Consider the following 22,253-nt stretch of genomic DNA (forward strand, 5'->3'; position numbering starts at 1 on the left):
CCAGCAAATAGCCACTAGGAAAGACACTGTGCTGGGGTGAAGTGGGACAGTTACTCTCTCCTTGCTAAAGTTAAGAGGAGCATCCACTGAGAAAGTGCCTCTTTGCCCAGTCAGCAGGATAGTTAGTGTTACTATAATATTGGGTCCTCCCCTTGCTGACAGGGCCAAGCCAGACAATCACATGTATGTATGTGTTTGCCTTATTTGCATATAAAGTGGGGGTTGAGGCGTCTCTTAATACAAAAAGGAGTGTGCAGAGGAGGGTAGAGGAATGTGCCCTGTGTCTCCTGCCTTTCCTCATCATGCTGTGCTGCTTTTAAGAACTTTTTCCCTCAACTTGGTTCTGTACTGGAAGTGAACTGGACATAAAGAAAATTGCTTCAAGTGATAGAGAGCAGTAAGGTAAGCTGAGCAGGATGTTGCGCTTCATTGTCTTTTTCCACGCACTCCTTTTTGTATACAGCTTAGGACTTCCCCCGCCCCCCTCCCCAATGTGTATATGAATGGTCTGGACACATAGGTAACATCATGTGGGTGCCCCACATGTCTATTTTGACCCTGAGTAGAAAGCCGTAGAAAACAAAAACTTGTTATTTCAGGATGAAGGTGTAAGCTGCTGTACTTTTACTATAACATAGAAGTTAAGACATGAAAGCTAGCAATTTGAAAAGGCCAATTGAATCCTTGCAGCCTCAAAGTTAGTGATCATTGTGAGAATCAGGTGGCCTCTGAAGGATCAAGAGTTTTTTGCACTATAAAGTTTTTATCGAAAGATGTGGACCTCTTTTTTTTTCTTTTAACTGTAACATTCATTCTAACATGATCTTAGGTTTGCCTTTCTTAGGGCGCACAATTTTGTAATGAGTTTGGGACATTTTAGCTTTCCACGTCTATAGTGCCTTCAAAAGGAAGCAGAGAAGAAGATATTAAACTATCCTTTTTGAGCAATCAGCAATGTAACTAGGAAGAAGATCCAGTTTTTTCCCTCCTCACAACACTTTGCCACAGTTTAAACAAGGGAAATCTCTTTGGGAGGCACATTGTGTTTGAAAGAATAGTGAACGTTTGCGTCTATAACAGATTCATTTGTATGTTGTTAAAATAACTTGGTGGTGCCAGAATTGGTGCTTCAAAAACATTAAGGATTTTTATGTAAATAAGATATTTGGATAGAATCCATTCTAATTTATTTGTAGTCTAGACCAGGCAAAGGGAGACATATTGCTGGAAAGCCACAGCTGATGTACATGTTTGTTTACAATTTTCATGGAAATGGTAAATGCTAAACTTTAATTAGTGGAAACGCTGCCTTCAGAATTTAACAACCTGCTGGAGTCAACTGCAGTTGTTGCTTCTTAAAATCGTGAGAACTGAGAAGATAAAGTTGTTTAACATTTTTATGCTTGTGTCCAGCTGTTTATTTCAAAGCAGCTAGCAAACATATATTGAGCCCATGCCTAAGGATTCTGATACCTGATGGTATGGTACAGTGTCTATTACCTGATACCTGGTGGTACAACAGGGCTGCTTTTGGCCCTGATTGTTGTTTTAAATCATGTTTAAGTCATGACTCCATGTCATGACAGAAGTCGAAACCAAGGGGAAGGATAGGGGATATCCTCATAGCCAGTTCTCCGAGAGCAGGTGCAAAATGGGAAATCTGGATATCCCAGAATTTTCAATAGGGATGTGCTGGAGCCACTTCTTTAAGTTGAGTCTTGAGTCTCCACACTTCCCTTGACTTCAGAGCCATTTTTTGCATCATTTTGTCTCGAGTCTGAGTCCTTTTTGAGAAACAAGTAGAGTTGCGGAAAAGGAGTTGTGAAAATAAAGGAAGCAAGCACATACATGAAACAGAGCGAACGTTGACTCAAGTCTATTTGAGTCTTTTCATTTTTAGGGTAAAACCCCTGAGTCCTGAGTCAGTGCCCAAGTTTTTGATATGTGTGACTTGAGCCGATACGAGTTGCAAAAAAAAACCATGCTTTTGAGACTCAAGTCTGAGTTATTGTAGTCACGGCCCATCCCTGGCTTTGAAATTGTCAAAATGACAGAAGCTGGTCCTCTACATTTAAAGTCATAAGCACTCTATTAACACAACTGAAGTAGACAATTCTTGATGATTTGAATCACCAGTTATCAGAAATTATTCACATAGTTTGGCATTTAATATTTCTTGATAATAACAACCACCACCACAACTACCAGCACAGCAACAGAGGCCTACACACATTTTGTTATTGTAAAAGTTTAGGCCTATTCTTGAGTTTGTTTGGTGTGCTGAATCCAAAAATGGCATCAGTTTTGGCTGATTGGCTCTAGTTTTGGGGGTATGGCATAGCCACTTTATATACTGAATCAAGCAGCTTTCTCATGAGGAAACCATGGCATTTTTGGATTCAGCATGCCAAACAGACCCAAGAAGAGGCCTAACTTTTACAATAACAAAATGAGCTCCAAAAATATCCTAAATTTGTTCAAACATCCTTGGCAACTAAAAAAGTTTTTTAAGGCCTGTGTAGTAGTAATAATAATTATAATATAATTATAATTATATAATTATATATTATATACTTATAATTACAACTTAATTAAATTAAAATTAGAATATAATTTATTATATAATGGAATGGACACTCTTCTTCCTTTATATCTGAACTAACAGATGCGTCCTGCCACAAATGAAGTGTTTGACAACAGATCTGCTGCTCGTAAAATCCTCTTGGCAACAAAGAACTTGGGGGGAATTATAACAAGGATTATAGACTTGTTCACTGGGTGTTCTAGTTACATAAAATGATGATGCTGTTTAGAGAAAGGGACAGTTCTGATGTATGAGTTGTATATGTCAATCTTCCTTTAAAAGATTTCACTGTAGATATCTTTTATTTACATGTGTTTTGTAATTTGTCACGTGCCTACTCACTTGGTATAAGTAGCTTTCCCTGTTGGATCGAGTGCCTCCTTGATAAATGGTGTGTCTCATGCAGTGCCCCGTTCTTGTGCCTCTTTGAGCTTCAGACAGTTAGCAGAAAGGGAGGTAGGGCGCACTGTGCATCCAACTCAATTTGAGGTCTCTTTCCCTTGTCTTCCCTTAGCAAAGCAGGGAACATACAGCAGGAGTGGGCACCTAGCCCCTAGATGAGCATTTGGGCTACAGGTATGATCTGAAGCAATATTAATGATGCAGCAGCTCTGCTCAAGTGAAGTGGGCTTGGATTTGGTTAGTTCCTAAATGGGAGATTGACTGTGAATCTCATGGACGCTACCTTGATCTACAGGGAAGGGAAAATCTAACAATGAATCAACATTTTGCAAGGCTGATTTTAAAACCTGATCCCATTTGATCTGGCTGCAAGTTACTACAGCTCTTCGGATGAGGCTTAAGCACCGAAACCTGATCCTAGCAATGGCACATCAGCAGCATTCTCACTGCTGTACCTGCTCTTGGTGATGCGGCGGGCTTAGATCTGGGGGAACCAAGATACAGATCTCTGTTCAGCCATGCTAGGGAAGCCCTCTCCTTCTCTTGCCTACTGCACAGCGATATTGTGAAGTTGAGCATTTTCAAGTACTTGGGAGGGGGATACAAATGTTAATAAAGATTCCCTTGGATGGCATCTTATGAGCCTTTCAAAAATCTGTTCCAGCTGGATCAAGAAGTGCAGACTGGTGAAAAGCTTTGCCTGTCTAGGAGTGCCCTGTTCTGTTGACAAGGAACAGAATGCTAATATTGCTACAGCTGCTGCCAAGCTATAAGACCTAAACTGCTCACCATCAGAGAGCAGGAGGGGATGGGAGATAAGCTGTGCAGGGCTTGTGTTATAACTGCTTGATTGTGATTAGGGAAGTGAAGTCCTGGAAAAACAGAATGAAAACAGATTTTCTGCACCCCCACCGTCAAGGTTTCTTCCACACACAACCATTTTTCCAGAGACAAAATCGAGCATTTTGGGAAACACTAAAACAAACAAAACAAACACTGCTTATGAAATGTTTTTCTCTCTGAGAATGACTGATGAATGAAAGGCAAGGTTGTAAAATACAATTTTATCTTCTCTTTACTCTTCCAAACATGCTTTCTGATAACTATTTAAGACAACTTACAGCCTGAGGTAATTATAATTCCTGTGAGCTGCAACTCCGTAAAGGGTACAGGTGGAGCAGTTGCTCACTCCCTACTCCAGTAGCTTGACCGGTGTTCTTGCTTCTTCCCCCATGCACAGTTGCCTGAGTTGCCTGTCCTTGCCCATGACTAATACCAGGGATAGAACCATCTGTGCAGACACCAACATACTCACACAAGCCAGTTCCCTTGGCTGGTGCAGATGCAGTTTTCCATTCTGGTACTCACCATTGGCCAACTGCTACTCACTAGTTGGCTACTCACATGGTCCTGACTGCAACCCAAATATGGGTATTAACATGTACAAGTGCATACTTTATGCAGCTAAGCATCCGCTTTATGGATTCAAATTCCTGCTGTGCCAAGAACTCTAATCCTAATTTGCATTGGAACAGGCCGGGTGGCATGCCTACGCTGTATCCAGCGCAAATTGGGGCTGACTGCAGGCCAGCCTTGGGTAAGGGGAAATAATTCCCCTTATCCCGGGTAACATTGCAGGAGCCCCAGTGGGACTACTTGGATCCTTGCCACCGATAGAGGTGGCACAAATCTGAGCAGCCCGGGGCTGCCCAGGTTCCCTGGGAACAGGGCGAGGATCTGGCATAAGTGCTGAATCCTGGCCCTGCCTCCCACTTCCTGGCCGCCCATGGGACTGCCCGCCACCCTTCCTCCTCTGCCGTGAAGCGCCTCCTTTTCACCTCCTTCTCACCTCCTCCCCCCTCTCCCCATGCCCCCCAGATTCCCACGCCAGCCTGAAAAGGCCGGCACAAACTCACCTGACTCAGGGCCCATGTCAGCACGGGAAGGCTGGTGCATGTCCTTGCGCTGGCCTCCTGGACTCTAATGGAGGCAGTATACTTTATGGCATGTTTGCGACCCTCCTGGGCTGGCAGAAGAGACTTGTGCTGGCCTAAGGGCACTTCAGGATTGTGCCTTCAGTCTCCCTTTTCCATCATTTTAAGAATGGGGCTGTTAATAACAAAACTTGGCAGAGTTGTTCAGCTGAATTACTGTGTATCAGTTTAAATGAAGATGCTGTAGGAATGCTAAGTGAATGATACAGTAATTATAGGCATCGTACTGCGGAATGAATCTTTGAGCCCTTGTTGTAGTAATGGTATCTTTATGCATTCAGTTTGCTTCTTATGTATGAGCGTAATTTGGTGTTTCAGGGAAGAAACACAAAGCTGAATTCCAGCGTTTAATTGACCAAGTGACTAAGCGGAAGAAAACAGCAACTAAAATCAAAAAAGAAGTGGAAGAGCCAGAGCAGGAAGAAGCAACAGCTGAAGATGTTCCGGGAGAGACTGGTATGGAATGTTGATTAAGATACTACTTGAGTTCTGAGCTAATGTGTTGTATCATTTCATTGATAAAGGAATGAAATGTTTCCATGAGTCTCTCAGCTTCTGCGAGTCTCACTTCATTAGGTTTCTTACCACGCAATCCTATGCAAGTCTGCTCAGAAGAATGCCCCATTGAGTTCAGTGGAACTGTGGCCAGGTAAATGTGTATTGCAGCCTTAAACACTTGCCCAGCTTCATTTTGTGTATTAATTCCAAACTGTCTGTCTAAAGCTGCCCTTGGTTCCGTGGTAGGGTGTGTACATGAGTTTCTTCTGGTAGAAAGATCTACCATTGGTAACATTTCATTAGAATTCCTCTCTGTTGGCAAAAGTGAGCATGTTAAAGCACTGACTTGGATCCTCAGGGGGCATCCATTAAAACTGAGCATCAGGAGAGTTAGAACAAATGAAAGAAAATATTTCTTTACCCAGCATGTAACTGGTCCTGTTAAATGCCACAGGATGGGGTGATGATGCCTGGCCTGGATGCCTTTAAAAGGGGATTGGACAGATTTCTAGAAGAAAAGTCCATTCCAGGTTACACGCCGTGATAAGTATGTGCAGCCTCCTGGTTTTAAAAGTAAGCTACTTGAGAATGCAAGGGTATAGCAGGTATTTTGTTGTCTTGTGTGCTCCCTGAGGCATCTGGTGGGCCACTGTGAGATACAGGAAGCTGAACTAGATGGGCCTTTGGCCTGATCCAGCAGGGCTCTTCTTATGTTCTTAACTCCTTATGTCTTGCTAGTCCTTGAATTGGGCAGGCACTTCTGCGCCCTGCTGATGGGACACACAAGCTAGGATGGGTCCTCAAGTGTGTGTTGTGGTTTGATGGTATGGTTTAGTTAAAATTTGGAAGAGTACCCAGCCCGCCCCTGAATTCAAGTTCCGTTGTTTAGTGCTGAGCAGCAATAATTGCCAAGAAAAACAGTTCAGTCTCTTAATGCTCTTGATCATGCACTTGTCAGCGGGAGATGCTGCATATGGAATTGGGAGTGGCTAAAGTAATACATGCACATTAATTAAATTATTATTTTAGTGCAATTCACTGTGTGTTTCTCTTTAACATTTTACTTTCAACCAAATCAGATAGAGTCACCTGCCCGCCTGCCTTCCTCCATCCCAGTAATTAATCAAAACTACAAAGAGTTTTTTCACCTCCTAAAAAGTGTTTTGGTTCCTGTCTATCCAATTCCTTCTGTTTCAGTTTTTTTTTTACTTCTCTTTGCTTGCATCTGAAATTTAAGCCGCTTTGATTACAGCTTCTGTTTTTCCTCCTGGCTTGCACATCTTTCAGCCAATTTCTTGTCATAATCAACAACATGCAAGGATTAAGTGTCACTTAATCCTTGCACGTCCCCTTCTTAGTTTTAAGGCATAGCCAGGGCCATCCCAGTCTATTGCGCAAGGTTTTGAACAGCTGATGACCTGTCAGTGCTCTTTATCCTATGTTTAAGGAAGTGCTGGTTTTGGAGGTGAGAGCAGAGGCCAAGCATCATTTGAGGAAGGAGGGATGTGGGGGCATTATGCAGCACTTTCATTTTCCTAAAAGCTGAAATTGTTCGCACTAACTCGTGCGAACGAGTTAGTGACCAGGATTAGTTTGCACAACACTGTACACTCTTTTTTCCCTACATCACATACCATGGGGAGAAGGTGGCTCAAGTTTCTTATCAACACTCTCCTGTGTAACACAAAGGGTTAACAGTTATTATTTTTCACCTCATTTCTGGATAGACCATTTTGATGGTATCTTTGGAAAATTTCCTTGCACTTCTCATGCTGGCAATCAGCATCATTTAGGCTGTCTAAATCTCAGCCATTCTCAAGTTAACAAGATTGCTTTCTTGGCCTGTCAGCGGCTCTTGACCTCTTGTGAATTAAAATAAATGGAAATTTCAAGATGCTTTTTGAACCACATTGTTGACATCTTGCACAACTCTTGAAGCCAAGCAAGCTTGAAATGGTTCCAAGAGTCAAAAATTTCTGCCTTTAGCCTGTCCTGCGCTAGTTGTCTCCCTTTGCATTTCAGAACTCTAACTGGATGGAAGAACCCCAAACTTAATGACGTATTAGCCTGTCTCTGCAGTCTGAATTGAATTGTTCTGCAGAATTAGAAACCCATTAATATATTAAATAACATAACAAAATGACTTTGTTATAAAGTAACCTTGGGGTCATACTATTCAATTTACAACAGATTGCATTGATGGTAAAAAGCATAATGTGCTTACATTACAGTGGTGACCACTTCAGCAGCTTCTTTTGGTAGATGTTGGACAGCCCAGTCCTGAGCCCAAAATGCATCCTCCCCACCTCCCCTCACACCCCCACCTACTTCTCTGCCGCCTAGCGGTTCGGGCAGCTGTGGAGCAGCGGCGGTCCACTGGCGCTAGCCCAGCACCAGCTGGCACTGAGCGCTGCAGACGTGCCTTACAGCACATTTGTGACACTCAGTGCTTGTGGTAAGAGCTCAGGATTGAGCTCTCAGTCTCTTCGAGCAAAGCTCTCTATTTATGCCCAATAGATCAGTTTGGACCTTCAATAAAATGGGCTCCTGCCACTGGTCCCTTTTGCAATTACCTAGTAGACATACCCATGTAGTAGGCCCTCCACCTCCCCATACTGTAAATGCACAGATTTTCCTCGTATAAAACAATACCCATAATGTCAGAATACTTGTAGAAGTATTCTACTGTTATATTCTCGAATGTTAGTAATTACAGCAAGCAAGAGATTACTTGTTTCTTCCCTTCCAGAATGAATCATTTGAACCTAAGTAAGCGAGATCCACTGTTCTTGGCCTTCTGATTTATCCTAGTTTAATGATAAATTGGCTGGACAAGTTCAGAAAAGAATCTCTTTCTTGGCTCAAATTTTATAAAATATGCATTATGATGATTTGCCACAAGCTGTAAATATTCTATATAGATTGTGTGGATTTGGATCCTAGCTTCCATGAATGCTTCCTTTTGCAGCTCCCTGTACCCTGAAACTTTGCTCCTAGAGCAGTGGTTCCCAAACCTTTTAGCACTGGGGACCATCTTTTAAAATGACGCTCTGTTGGGACCCTCCTAGCTTTACGAGACTTTAAAAAAAAAGTTTCACCTTACCAGCTCAAGCCTCTGTTTTTATCCTTTCTACTATGGTGGGGAGCGCCTTGTAGAGCATTTGTTGAGCTCCATTGTCATTGGGTCAAGACCATTCTGGTGGCCTTGCATTCCCCTTTACTTGTCAAAGGCACAGTTGCTTACTCATGAGGAACAGTGCATGTGAGGCTCAGTTTCACTTTCTATATGGCTGTATACATTTGTCAGCTGGGGAGATTTCCTTCTGGAGTGTTTTTAGGGTCTGCCTTTATCAGATTAGTAGTGTTACGTTCCTCACAAAATGGTAGTGTTACGTTCCTGCCCTTCAAAATGGAATGTGGCATGGTCACCTACACATGAGTAGGAAGGCAAGCAAATGTCCAGTGCAAATCAATTTCATTTTCCACAAGGCTCAACGCATTTTTCTAATTAGCAATCAGCTTGTCAGATTCATGACACAACAACAATCAGGTGGAGGCGAATGTTAGATCCTCCATGACACCATGGAATGTTTCAGAAAAACTGTACAGGGTGCTGTAGCAGGAATTGACAGAAAGTTGGAGACTCTCCTTCACACAAACGGAAATGCCTTCCTCTTTCATTGAAGGCATCTTTAGAGCACACTTTAGAGTTTGCACATAAATTGTTGAATACAGCTGATAATTGTTTTCAATTATCTATTACTCTGTTGCCTCAGTTCTATACCCCACCACCAGCTTTGATGCACATGTGCCAAAGGGTGCATGCTGCGTCATATTGTGTGTGGGGGTGTGTGTATGTGTATGGGGGGGGGGCACTTGGACAGCCTCTAGAAGGTAAGCAAAAATATTTTCTTCATACCCCTTGGTTGGCTGCCTGAGTAAGCGGCAATGGGTCTTCTCAGATATACAGCACCTATTTTGGTGGTGTATGTCCGAAGAGAAGAAATGGAGGGGATAAAATCTGGCGTGTGCCATTGCTGTCCAATCCACCCCCTCCTGCCTTCTCTCCCAGAAACACCCCTTTCCCTTACACCGCCCACCCCTACTACTTGATTCAGCTTGGGCCAGTGGACAGAGGCCTCACTGCTGGCCTGCATCTGTGGCCACCAGTGATTGTTTTGGCAGCTTGCTGTGCTCACTGGTGGAACTGGCCAATTATTGAGATGGAAAGTAATTTCAAAGGGATGGATTTTAAAAGGGCCGTGCAGTGTGCACAGAAGAACAATGTTTGCTTAGTGAATGTATTCAGGGGAACACAAGTATCTTACAGTATAAATCATTTGAAACCTAGGTAAAGTTAACCTTTGTTTGGGTCATGCTTTCTCTGCTAGGAGAAAAAATGAGTGTGGAAGGACATGCAAACTGGGAGTCCCTTAAAAATCAGCCATGCAAAATGGAAGCTCTGGACTGTGGAAGAAACCTATCCCTTGATTTGTCTGAAGTTAGGACAAAGCAGGAACCAAGGCTCTCTCAGTCACCTGAATCTTCATACAGGTTTGTTGAAGACCTTTCTGGAATTCTCCATTCCCTCCCTCCAAACTTTCCTTTTATTCTCGTGCTCCGTGGTGACAAAATTTTACAAATGTCCATTGCAATTGAAATTGCTACATATGTGATGACAGACCCTTAAAATGATGAGATGTTTTGTCCTGTCTGTATATAGAGTAACTTCAGGGACATGTTTTTTTCTATGGCTAAAATAAAGCCTAATCTCAATATATGACACTCCATGATGTTGAACCACAATAGATCTGCTGTACGGCATTGTCCTAGCTCTCCTCTCGGTCTTGTAATCCACTTAGCACGTTCCCTATTCCAGCCCCTTTTGCCTACATCTCCTTCTCTTGTTCTTACTTGCCTAAAACTTGCAAGATGCAGCCTGATCCTGATTTCTGACTCATCTTCCCATCATATGCACCTGTTGCTCTTTTCCTGCCTTTCCTCACCGGGGGGGACGGGACGGGACGGGACGGGACTGACACTTTCAGTATACTTCTCTGCCTATTTCCTATGCTATGAGAACTCCTTACCAGTGGGTCTTCTCATTATGGGGAATTGAAGTACCACGTGGCAATGAAGTGGATTATTTATTAATTACAGTATTGATATATCGCCTTACTTGTAGACTTAAGATTCATAGATTTAATGTGGTTTACGTAGGCAGGCTGACCATACCTCCCCTTTTTTCAAATGGGGTTTTTACACATGTTATTCTATGAAAGTAACTTATAGAACCCTCCATTTCTCCAGATGCTTCCCTTTATAGTACAATCGTTGTCCTGGTTGCACAGCTCTTGCTCTTTCCAGGCTTCCACAGGGAGCTGTAAAACATGCCTCTGGCGGCTTCTTATGAAGTTGTCATTTCTTGCCAGCCCACATTCCTTCTCTCTAGCCGGAGGCTTCCAGTCTCCTGTCCAAGGCGAAACCCCAGCTGATCCTGTTAGCTTTTTCAGTCAAGGCAGTGACAGTGGCTGAACCTTATTAAATATGTTCTTGGTTTTGTTTTCTTTGTACAGCAGGCTCTTGTGCCATATCACAATCTGCTTCTGAATGTCCTTCAGGTTCCAAAGTGTGTTACCCTGTGGTATCACAGGTTGCTGTTTTAGAAACAAGACCTCAAACTCCTTGGGTACCTGGAACTAGCTGTGCAATTTTTTTGAATTTCAGCCAGTAGCTTCTTTCCATTGGGATTGGATTTCAGAGCCTGTTGAGAATACAGGCGTGTGTCGCTTAACAATTGTCTACTTAACAACTGACCGCGTATACAGTGGTGGTCAAAGCGCAGCAAAGAGGCTCTTAATGAGGCAATCAGGTCTCCCACAGCCTGCTGCAGAGTGTCCGTTTACACAACAAAGAGGCTGTTAATGCAAAGAAGATGCAATCTATCTCCAATAACCTGTGCAGCCAGCCAGTGTCTGGCAGGGAGTGTCTGTTTACACAACAAAGGCAATAGATTGGGCTGAATCTTAACAACTTAATCGCATAACAATGGGGATCAGCGAAAAGTATCCCTGTCATTAAGTAATGCCCTCCTGTATAATTGTAGGCAAATTAAGAAGTTCCTCTGAAAACTATTAGATTTAAAAGTCCTTAAATTTAATCCCCCTCCTTTAAGATGTTGCTTCTGCATACATGACATTGAAGGTCATAGTTTTAGAGGGGTAGTGAAGGTCTTAAGCATTCAGTGTTCACATCTTTTTCATGGATGCATATTGCACAATTAGTCCCTAGTATCTTTGGGGGGACGATGACATCATGTGCACATGATTGCTTTATTCATGCTTCATGGATGACCTCACTTTGACTTCTCCTGTTTGTTTTCACAAAGGCACAAATAATTAAGCAGATAGGCACTTGAGAATGTAAAGTATGCAAAAGAATTTGAGGGGGGAAATTGGCAGACTTTGGTACATTCTGAGAACAGCTTTTGAAAATGTAAATGGGTAGCATGCTTCAGGAACAGATGTTTTGCATTGTTTCAGTATCTCTTGCTAGCAGAATGTTAGTCTCTGTGCAATCAAAAAACTGACCATTGTTATGATATTTTATGTAAAATACAATTTGGCTATTGGAATGAAGAAAGTTTTGCCTCAGTGAACGTGCTTGAAAACTCAAATATGCAGGTGATTAATAGGAAATACTGGGAAAAAATGGCAAATGTTCAGCCATTCTTGCAGCGACTGCTTGTTTAGATAGTCACATTAATTCTATAACATTGTATATAAGGATTAAACCAGGGTTCTTCAACCTGTGGGGCACAACCCCAATGGGATCTCATTTGGTGGAATTGTGGCAACCTGTGGAAGACAGGACTTGGATCCAATCCAATAATGGTATTAACTGCCTTATCAAAACTGAGTTCTTGATACAATCCTACACAGCCTCTTCTTACAGTCGTGCTCTGCAGCTCCTAAGGCTGGCTCAGGTCTTGGGGTGTGTGTGTGTGTGTGGGATTGCCCATGGATCTCCAGTCTTATATTTTAATTATTTATTTATTGGGGGTTGTGGCATAAGAGAGGTCTTAGTCCAAGACCACTGGACTAAACTAAATGTACTTAAGAACATACATAAGAACAGCCCCACTGGATCAGGCCATAGGCCCATCTAGTCCAGCTTCCTGTATCTCACAGCGGCCCACCAAATGCCCCAGGGAGCACACCAGATAACAAGAGACCTCATCCTGGTGCTCTCCCCTACATCTGGCATTCTGACTTAACCCATTCCTCAAATCAGGAGGTTGCGCATACACATCATGGCTTGTACCCCATAATGGATTTGTCCTCCAGAAACTCGTCCAATCCCCTTTTAAAGGCGTCTAGGCTAGACGCCAGCACCACATCCTGTGGCAAGGAGTTCCACAGACCGACCACGCGCTGAGTAAAGAAATATTTTCTTTTGTCTGTCCTAACCCGCCCAACACTCAATTTTAGTGGATGTCCCCTGGTTCTGGTATTATGTGAGAGTGTAAAGAGCATCTCCCTATCCACTCTGTCCATCCCCTGCATAATTTTGTATGTCTCAATCATGTCCCCCCTCAAGCATCTCTTTTCTAGGCTGAAGAGGCCCAAACGCCGTAGCCTTTCCTCATAAGGAAGGTGCCCCAGCCCCGTAATCATCTTAGTCGCTCTCTTTTGCACCTTTTCCATTTCCACTATGTCTTTTTTGAGATGCGGCGACCAGAACTGGACACAATACTCCAGGTGTGGCCTTACCATCGATTTGTACAACGGCATTATAATACTAACCGTTTTGTTCTCAATACCCTTCCTAATGATCCCAAGCATAGAATTGGGCTTCTTCACTGCCACCGCACATTGGGTCGACACTTTCATCGACCTGTCCACCACCACCCCAAGATCTCTCTCCTGATCTGTCACAGACAGCTCAGAACCCATCAGCCTATATCTAAAGTTTTGATTTTTTGCCCCAATGTGCATGACTTTACACTTACTGACATTGAAGCGCATCTGCCATTTTGCTGCCCATTCTGCCAGTCTGGAGAGATCCTTCTGGAGCTCCTCACAATCACTTCTGGTCTTTACCACTCGGAAAAGTTTGGTGTCGTCTGCAAACTTTGCCACTTCACTACTCAACCCTGTCTCCAGGTCATTTATGAAGAGGTTGAAAAGCACCGGTCCCAGGACAGATCCTTGGGGCACACCGCTTTTCACCTCTCTCCATTGTGAAAATTGCCCATTGACACCCACTCTCTGCTTCCTGGCCTCCAACCAGTTCTCAATCCACGAGAGGACCTGTCCTCTAATTCCCTGACTGTGGAGTTTTTTCAGTAGCCTTTGGTGAGGGACCGTGTCAAACGCCTTCTGAAAGTCCAGATATATAATGTCCACGGGTTCTCCCGCATCCACATGCCTGTTGACCTTTTCAAAGAATTCTATAAGGTTCGTGAGGCAAGACTTACCCTTACAGAAGCCATGCTGACTCTCCCTCAGCAAGGCCTGTTCGTCTATGTGTTTTGAGATCCTATCTTTGATGAGGCATTCCACCATCTTACCCGGTATGGATGTTAGGCTGACCGGCCCATAGTTTCCCGGGTCCCCCCTCTTTCCCTTTTTAAAAATAGGCGTGACATTTGCTATCCTCCAATCTTAAATCATGTCACTGGCCCCACAATGTAAGTATTATTTATTTTTCTTCTGTAAATAGCGCTCATTTGTGAGCTGATCCATGGTGGGATTATAGAATAGAGAGACTTTAACTCTGTCCTCAACTACCCGGATATGGATTCCCCCCTCACACACACAAGTGCTGTTTGCCCAAGGACAGGAGAAGCATCCATTTGCTCCAGTGAGAGGTTTTGATCAAGAGCAAAATACTGCATGAGGATGGGTGGGTGGCTGGGTGCTGATCTGTTTCAGAACTTTGTTGTGTGGAGACACCTTCGCAGTCTCCATCTAGATCCCCCCATGAATGCTTCTTAGAGAGAAGAGAAAATGCATCAGAGCCATTGATACAATTAAAATTTGCCCTTGGAGAACAATGCTTTGGGGGAAAGCAAACAGGTGTGCAGTCAGCAAAGAACTTCATCCCTTCAGAAAGAGGTAGTTTATAGCAGTGACCAATGCCTATCCACCTCTGTGATTGGGTCATTTTCCTGCATCTACATCATAAATTTTTAGATGACTGAACCATACGACACTGAGAGATAGTAGAATTATCTCTCCTGCCCTCCCGCTGGGCATGCAGAGAGGCAGCAGGCAGCATCCTCGGTGCATAGATTGCTTTGGGCTCATGAAAACCGATATTTATTTTCTTGTGCTGTTTCAGAAGTTGTACCCTTGGTATTACTTTTAAGCCTTTGTTTTCAAAACCTGTCCTGCTCAGTTTTCTTATTTGACCCTAGGTTTTATTCACTGTTAAGTGGCTAGTGGTAATCTTGCTGTGAAAAAAATTGTTACCAGAATAACTTTTCAATCCTAAATTGACTCATACTTTAGTTTATGCAGTTGGACAGCAAAATGGCAATATTCACTTTCAGAACAACAAAATAGCAGCTGTTAAACAGCACAGAACAACTTGAGACATAGACCTTTGGGAAAGAATAGCTGGTTATCATGTGAGCGCTGAATTTCTTATAATTTAATTTATACAATCAGTCTTCAATCTTTTGTAAACCATACTTGATTATTTTTCCTGTTTGGAAACATTTGAGGTTTTCTTTTTCTTTGGTGATGCCCTGAAGATAAGTGACTTCTTAAATTTCGAAATAGTTAGAACATTTGCTTATATTTACAGATACAGTGACTGAATGTGATGTACTGAGAAAAAACAAATGACGTTCAAGAACATAAAAAGCTGTCAACCTTGTTTCCTTCCATGATTTGATTTGAATAGTTTATGGATGTGTTATCCTTTGGTTGTGTCTGTAAACATGATCAATAGTGTAACTACTCAGTGATAATTAATTTTTCTTAAATTCATTTATGTTAACGTCAAAATCAATGGCTTGGATCCGAACTTGTAACTCCGCTTGTGGTAGCTCCTATGAATGGAAAAGGTTTGTGTGTGAGTTGGAGGGGTCTTTTTGTGAATGCAACTTTCCCTCCATGCATGGAAAGAAGCACTGTGAGCAGAATGGTAAATCTGGATCCAAGACAACATATTTATGATGCCTTTATAAATGGTAGCACTTCCTCTTGCACAAGAGAACTTGCCCTCTGATTAAGAGTTTAACTTATTTTGTTGTATGAGGTTTTGCTGAAATATTGTGAAAGTCTGTGGTGGAATTGCTTCGTGTTTATCAGTCAATAATTTTCCTCCTGAAAGAACCTTTCAAGCTGCTGAGCTTCTTTTTCAGAAAGTCTCCTCCAAATCTAAGCTACATACTCTTTGAAGAAGATACTTTGCAAATAGGAGCTCTAATCCTAAACACATTTTCTAGGAAGTCCTATTGATACTGGAAGAAATGAACTAAGATTGCAATCCTATGCATACTTTTCTGAGAGTAAGCCCCATTTAACACAGTTGGACTTGCTTCTGAAAAATGTATAGCAATGGTTTTCAAACTTTTAGCACTGGGACCCACTGGAAGTGGGGGAGTGATGTCACCGGAAGTGACATCATCAGGCAGGAAAAAATTTTAACAATCCTAGGCTGCAATCCTACCCACACTTACCCAGGAGTAAGTCCCAATGACTATCATTGTTAAAAGCACATATATAGTAGCTTGTTAAAAGTACTGATCTGTCACGTTTCCCCAAATGCAGTCACACAACAGGGTAGCATCTAGTCTAACTTATTAAAATAAAATATTGACATGAATGGGGACCCACCTCACGACCCATCTAGTAGGTCCCAACCCACAGTTTGAGAAACACTGATGTATAGGATTACACTGTTTTTGTAGTCAGGGTCTAAACATATACACATAAATACTTTTAGGATTGAGGTGTCATGATAAATACTTTTACAAAAGTGTTTCAAAACTTTCATTTTTATCTACCTGAAAGTCTTCAAGGGACCATGGATCTATCCTGCCAAAAAGCAGGCCTATCCTAAATGTTGTAACTTAACATATTCACATAACTCACATAAATATGTTTTCATACTGGAAAGCTTATATAAACAAACCTTTCAAAGTGGCAAAATAAGGCCACTTTTCTTTTTGCCCTTGTACTATCAATCTTTTTAAGAGGTACTCTGAATAGACAGTCTCCCTGGGTTTTTCATGAAACAAGGGATCCTGTGTATTACAGCTGTGTTTCCAACTTTGCCAAGCTTTAAGCTAGAATTCCAGATATTTTTTTTTCTTTCATCAAAAGGAGCCTGTCTTATTAAGGCCAGCGTCTGGAACCACTTTGCACAGTCCCCTTCTTTGACATTTGCTTACTGTTTCCAAAACATGAGACAGTATGTGGATGATCTGATTTTTCAAGTGGGTGCTCCTTTTTTTTAGCAGGGGAAGAGTAACTGGCCCACCTCACCCCAGCAGTGTCTGTTCTAGTGGCTGTCTGCTGGCGTTCTTTTGCATCTTTTAGACTGTGAGCCCTTTTGGGACAGGGAGCCATTAGTTATTGATTTTTCTCTGTAAACCGCTTTGTGAACTTTTAGTTGAAAAGTTGTATATAAAATCATCATCATCATCATCATCATCATCATCATCATCATCATCTAAGGTGATTTCAGCCCTGTATCACAGAAAACTGAGAGTGTGTTTTAATTTTTAATCCGAAGTCCCAGAAAATAAATGTTGAAATCCAAAACTTTAACTAAGCTTTAACTTTAACTTTAAATCCATTAATTTAACTAAGCGTTAGGATTACCAAATTTGGATATAAGCAGAAAAGAAGGTCCATCACATATCAAGTACTAACACTAGCAAAACAATTTAAGTGACATCTAAAGCTCTGTTTTGAATTTACTTGATGCATTCTGGGGCAGTGCTGTGAGGGGCAAGGAATCTCTGTGTGACCCAGAAATGGGCTTTTCAGACCTAAAAACAACTGTAGAGGCTGGGAAACGTATGCCTGACTGCACAAAGGTACAAAATACAATTTTGGTGCTTTTCTTCTAGTTAAGGCATTTAAATGTGGATCCCAGTATCTACTGGCATCCATGGTAAGTCAGAAACCCAGATGCTGAATTCGTGGATACCAAAGTCTCACTGTAGTCTCTCTGAAATATAATTCTTCCAAAACCAGTAGAACTATAAAAACAACTTTCATGCCATCAGTGTAATTCTGTATCAGTAGATTCTCTGCATGTGTGCATTCTCTGGGCTGAGTGCCACATTTTATCTGTCCTGCTTCTACAATATGTAAACTAGAAACAAGGCCCAGGAGATGATGACAAGTCAATTAGTGAGTGAGCTGTGAAGAGTACAGTTTTCCACCTTGTCCAAAATACAGAATATGCCAATTTTTCACACTGTTTTCAGGTGGGTCTAGATCCTGTAGTTATTTTCCTCAGCATTTCTCAGTGTACAAGAAAATGTCAGTTAATAGGAGAATGCTCACATATGAGTATGCTAAGGAAATAGTTTACAAATGCTACCATTTGTGCCTTAGTGGCTCAGCTAATGCTGCATACTTAATTAAACGTAATGGCTTGATAAGATATAAGTTGAACAGAGTGTTTTGTGGTGGTACATTGCCTGTGAAATCTCACACATTGTACAATAATGCACCAGGATGCTAGATCTAGTGCAGGAGTGTCAAACCTTTTTCACACAGAGTGCCGAAGTTAGCATTCATAGTGCCTGCTGAAGGTCGGAAGTGGCATAATTAAGCAGGAAGTTACATCATTAAGCATATGATGACCAGAAGTAAGCACTTTGTTCTCACATAGAAACTCATTAGCAGAGGTGTTCCTGGGGGTCCCTGCACCCGGGGCAACCCCCATTTTCCGCCCCTCACCCCCCTTTGCCCCCCTTCTTGCCCCGCCCGCCGCTGGCCCAGAAATGATTGCGGTGACGTCATCATCACCATAATTACTTCCATGCAGCTACCTCCTCCGTTCCCCCTTTCAAAACAAAGGGGGAATGGAGGAGGTAGTTGAGGCCCCCCTGGAGCCTTCCCCGCTGCTTACAGGCGGCAGGGAAGGCTCTATGAGGACCAGGAAGCTGCACGCGTCTCCTTCGAGTCGGAGGGGGCGAGTGCTGCTTGCCCTCCACCTCTGAGGGACATCCTCAGAGGTGGAGCAGGGGTGCCCTGGCAGAGCATTCAGCACCGCTTGCAAGCGGCACGGAGGTCTCCTCTGGAGCGCTCTGGGGCTGCTGCAAGTGGTGCCCCAGACAGGCGGGCTTCCAGCAGCCCCAAAGAACTCCAGAGGAGACCTTCGTGGAAGGCTCCTCTGGAGCGCAGGAAGCAGCACGCTTCTCCTCCGAAATTGGAGGAGGCGCATGCCACTTCTGCTCTGCCTCTGAGGGACACCCTCAGAGGCGGAGCAGGGGCATCCAGGAGCGCTCCTGGGAGGCAGAGGGAAGCAGTGTCTCAGTGCCAACTGGGCCGCCCTCCCTCCTTTATAGGAGGAGACAAGATGGGCGCCCTAGAGTATCAGTGCCTCTCTAGGGCGCCTGTCTCCTATCCTCCAATAAAGGAGTAGGGGAGGGGGCAGCTCGGTCGGCGCCAAGGCACTGACGGAGAGGCAGCAAGCTGCCTCTCCGCAGTACTCCTGGGTGCTCCTCCTGGGGTGGCGGGGGTGAGGCTCCGAGAGGCGCCCCTGGAGGGTCGGTGCTCGGGGCATTTGCCCTGTTTGCCCCCCTCTAGGTCCGCCAGTGCTCATTAGCTACAAATGACTGAAGAGAAATCTTCAAATCTTGCAAATTTTGTTCATATTTTCAAGATATGAGAGAGCCCAATTATCACACTGGGAGAACTCAAGTATCATGGGGGCTGGATAAATTCCTTCTGGGGGCCACATTCAGACTATGGGCCTTATGCTGATGCCCCTGTTCTAGTGCCTCCTAGGAAATGTAATTGGCATACACGGCACAGGGTAAGGAGGAGAGGCCTCTTTTCCTTCTTTCTCTTCACAGCTGCTCGCCACCACCTGCAGATAGGATAATTGGAGTACTGTGTCCAATTCTAGGCACCTCACTTTAAGAAAGATGCAGCCAAACTGGAGTAGATTCAGAGAAGAGTGATAAAAGGGCTGGAGAACAAGCCCTTTGAGGGAATGTTGAGCCTGGAGAAGAGAAGGCTGAGAGGGGATATGATAGTGCCCTTCAAATATCTGAAGGGCTGTCATATGGGAGAAGGAACCATTTTGTTCTCAGCTGCCTCTGAGAGAAGAACTAGATCCAAAGGGTACAAACTACAAGAGAGAAGGTTCCAGCTGAGCATCAAAAAGGCATTCTTGATGATCAGGGTGGTTTAGCAGTGAACAGATTGCCAAGGGAGGTGGTGGATTCTCCCACACTGGAGATCTTCAAGCAGAGACTTGACAGGCATCTGCTGGGGATGCTTTAGGAGGATTTACTGTTACAAGCAGGAGATTGGACTAGATGACCTTGTAGGTCCCTTCCAATTCTATAATCAACCCAGAACTCCAGCCCCATGGTTTGAATTTTGCCAGCATCCTTCAGGATGAGGGAGTTTGTGTTAGACTTTCCTTTCATGTTTATGGATTTACATTTGTATCCTGCCCTTTCTACAGGAAATTTTCACAGTCATCCTGTATTATCTTGTCTTAAATTTAGCGGATGTTAATTGAACCTAGAACCTTAATGAGGTTTTCCTGAGTTTAAGCTGGTGCACCCACACTGTCTTTTCTTACTTCAGTCAGATCTGGCTATGGTTAGCTTTGTATTGGTTGGTAAAATGCTTGTGTGGGGCTGTCCTTGAAGACCATTTGGAACTACAGTTGGTTCAGAATGCTGCTACTTGATTCCTAACTGGTGCAAGATGGTATATTCCTGTCATTCTGTAACTATACCAATTACACTGTCTCTTAGTTTGTTTCTGGATGTAATTCAAGGTGCTAATCATTAACTCTAAAACCCCAAGTGGCTAGAACTATGGAACCAAAATGACCTTCTCCCCACATATGAAAAAAGCTCATTCATATGGAGGAGCCAGTGTTCCACCAGTGGAAATTTGGCTGATGGTAACAAGGGAGGATGCCTTCTTTGAAGTGGCATCTCTCATGTGGAACTCCCTGCTGGTGGAGATTAGAATGGCTCCCTCTCTCATTCCCACAATAACTGAAAACCCACTTTTTAGGGTTGCTTTTGAGGCTTTGTTTTTGGTGTGTGTGCATGTTTGTGTGTATGCAGGATATTTATGTACTAAACTGGCAACCATTATATCTTCATAAAATTGGCAATCTTTTTTTCTGTTTTCAAAGCGTAATTTGATGTTTTAATTGGGTTTTTTCCCCTGTTTGTTTAAACAGACTGTATGCTGCCTTAGGTGCCTCCTAATTGGAGAGGGAAGGTGGGATGAAGATACTTTGTCTCAAGTTTTGTCACAGATTGCTTTCTTAGATAAAGGCAATACACAACTGTGCCCATATACTGTGATGTAAAAGCTACGTGGGTGCACACAGAGAGCTTTGATTGAGAACTTGCTTTCCTATTAGATGTCAGGGATCAATCGTGTTAGTTGCTGTGGTACTTTCCACAGCTTTCCCTGACATTTGAAGTGTCGACTTCTTTTGATATGAACTGCCAGTGGATCCCCAAGCAGATCAATCGGAGTTTGATTCTATGAGAATATCAGATCTTGAAAAAAATATTTGTTTTCAAGACAAATTGTTGCATGATGAAGGGCCATAAAGAGACAGAGCAAGAATGGTGGATAGTGGCGATGGGATGTGCCAGAGGAGAAGCATAGGAATTATGCAACAGAGAAAGAATAGTTGAAAAAACTTAATGCTTTCATTACAACGTACCTGAGAATCTTTTAGGGAAATGGGCTCCCTGGTTGGATTACCTCATATCACGGTACTTGCATTCATAAAGCTAACATTGTGGCAGTGTCACTTCAGAGCTGTGTTATGTTATGCCTAGGGGCCCATTTGACCCAGAAATTTCTGTTTTGATTGACAGCAGCCACTGAGATTTCAAGCAAAGGTCTTACCCAGATCTGATTCCTGAGATCCTTTTAATTGGAGTTGCTGGGGATCACACCCTGGGTCCTTCAACATGCAATGCATATATCACTGATTGCATCAATGATTCCTTTAACACAATGTTTTAGTTGTTTGCAGGGTGGGTTGATTTAAGTCCCCAAGGGGGGCAAAAAAATAGCATTAATAAATCATTGATTTAAATTGCTTCAAATTTTGAAATTCACATGCTTCCTTCACCATTGTGCATATTATAAATAAAATATATTGCTTTGCCAAATGAATAGATTAGCTATCCTGGGGGCATTCCAGGCAGCCTGCATTCACAGCACTATTATGTCTGCTTAGAGACCTGAGACTGCTTTCTGCTTTTCTTTGTCTGCAGAGATACTGAGCAAATTATTTGTGTGAAAATGAAGGCTGCAATCCAATGCACGTGCTTTCGGGAATCCCACTGAACAGAATGGGACTTCCTTCTGCATAGGATTATGCTATAGTGTCCTAAAAAATTTCATAAGCTGGGATTGGTAGTTACTGGACAAAGTACTGTTGATACTCACCCATAAGGCAATGTCACAGATAAGATAAGGGTAGGTTTTCAGCCAAAAATCATGGAATATTCCATGACCCTCGGATAAGTCAGGGGTATAACTTAGGGAATCGTGCTTGTAGCTTGCCCTGTGGTCTGA

The 22,253-nt window shown here is 43.0% G+C and overlaps 1 protein-coding gene across 1 annotated transcript in view; it reads left to right on the plus strand.

Annotated features, from left to right (window-relative positions):
- Window positions 1-22,253, plus strand: part of RAD18 (RAD18 E3 ubiquitin protein ligase) — a 152,808-nt gene that overhangs the window by 68,349 nt on the left and 62,206 nt on the right. Inside the window, exons 11-12 of the mRNA XM_066612984.1 lie at window positions 5,299-5,436; window positions 9,870-10,032. Of these exons, the coding sequence (XP_066469081.1) occupies window positions 5,299-5,436; window positions 9,870-10,032 (301 nt within the window). The remainder of the gene's footprint in view (window positions 1-5,298; window positions 5,437-9,869; window positions 10,033-22,253) is intronic.

The sequence above is a fragment of the Tiliqua scincoides genome, chromosome 2 (assembly GCF_035046505.1).
Source record: "Tiliqua scincoides isolate rTilSci1 chromosome 2, rTilSci1.hap2, whole genome shotgun sequence".
In the NCBI taxonomy this organism is placed as follows: Eukaryota; Metazoa; Chordata; class Lepidosauria; order Squamata; family Scincidae; genus Tiliqua; species Tiliqua scincoides.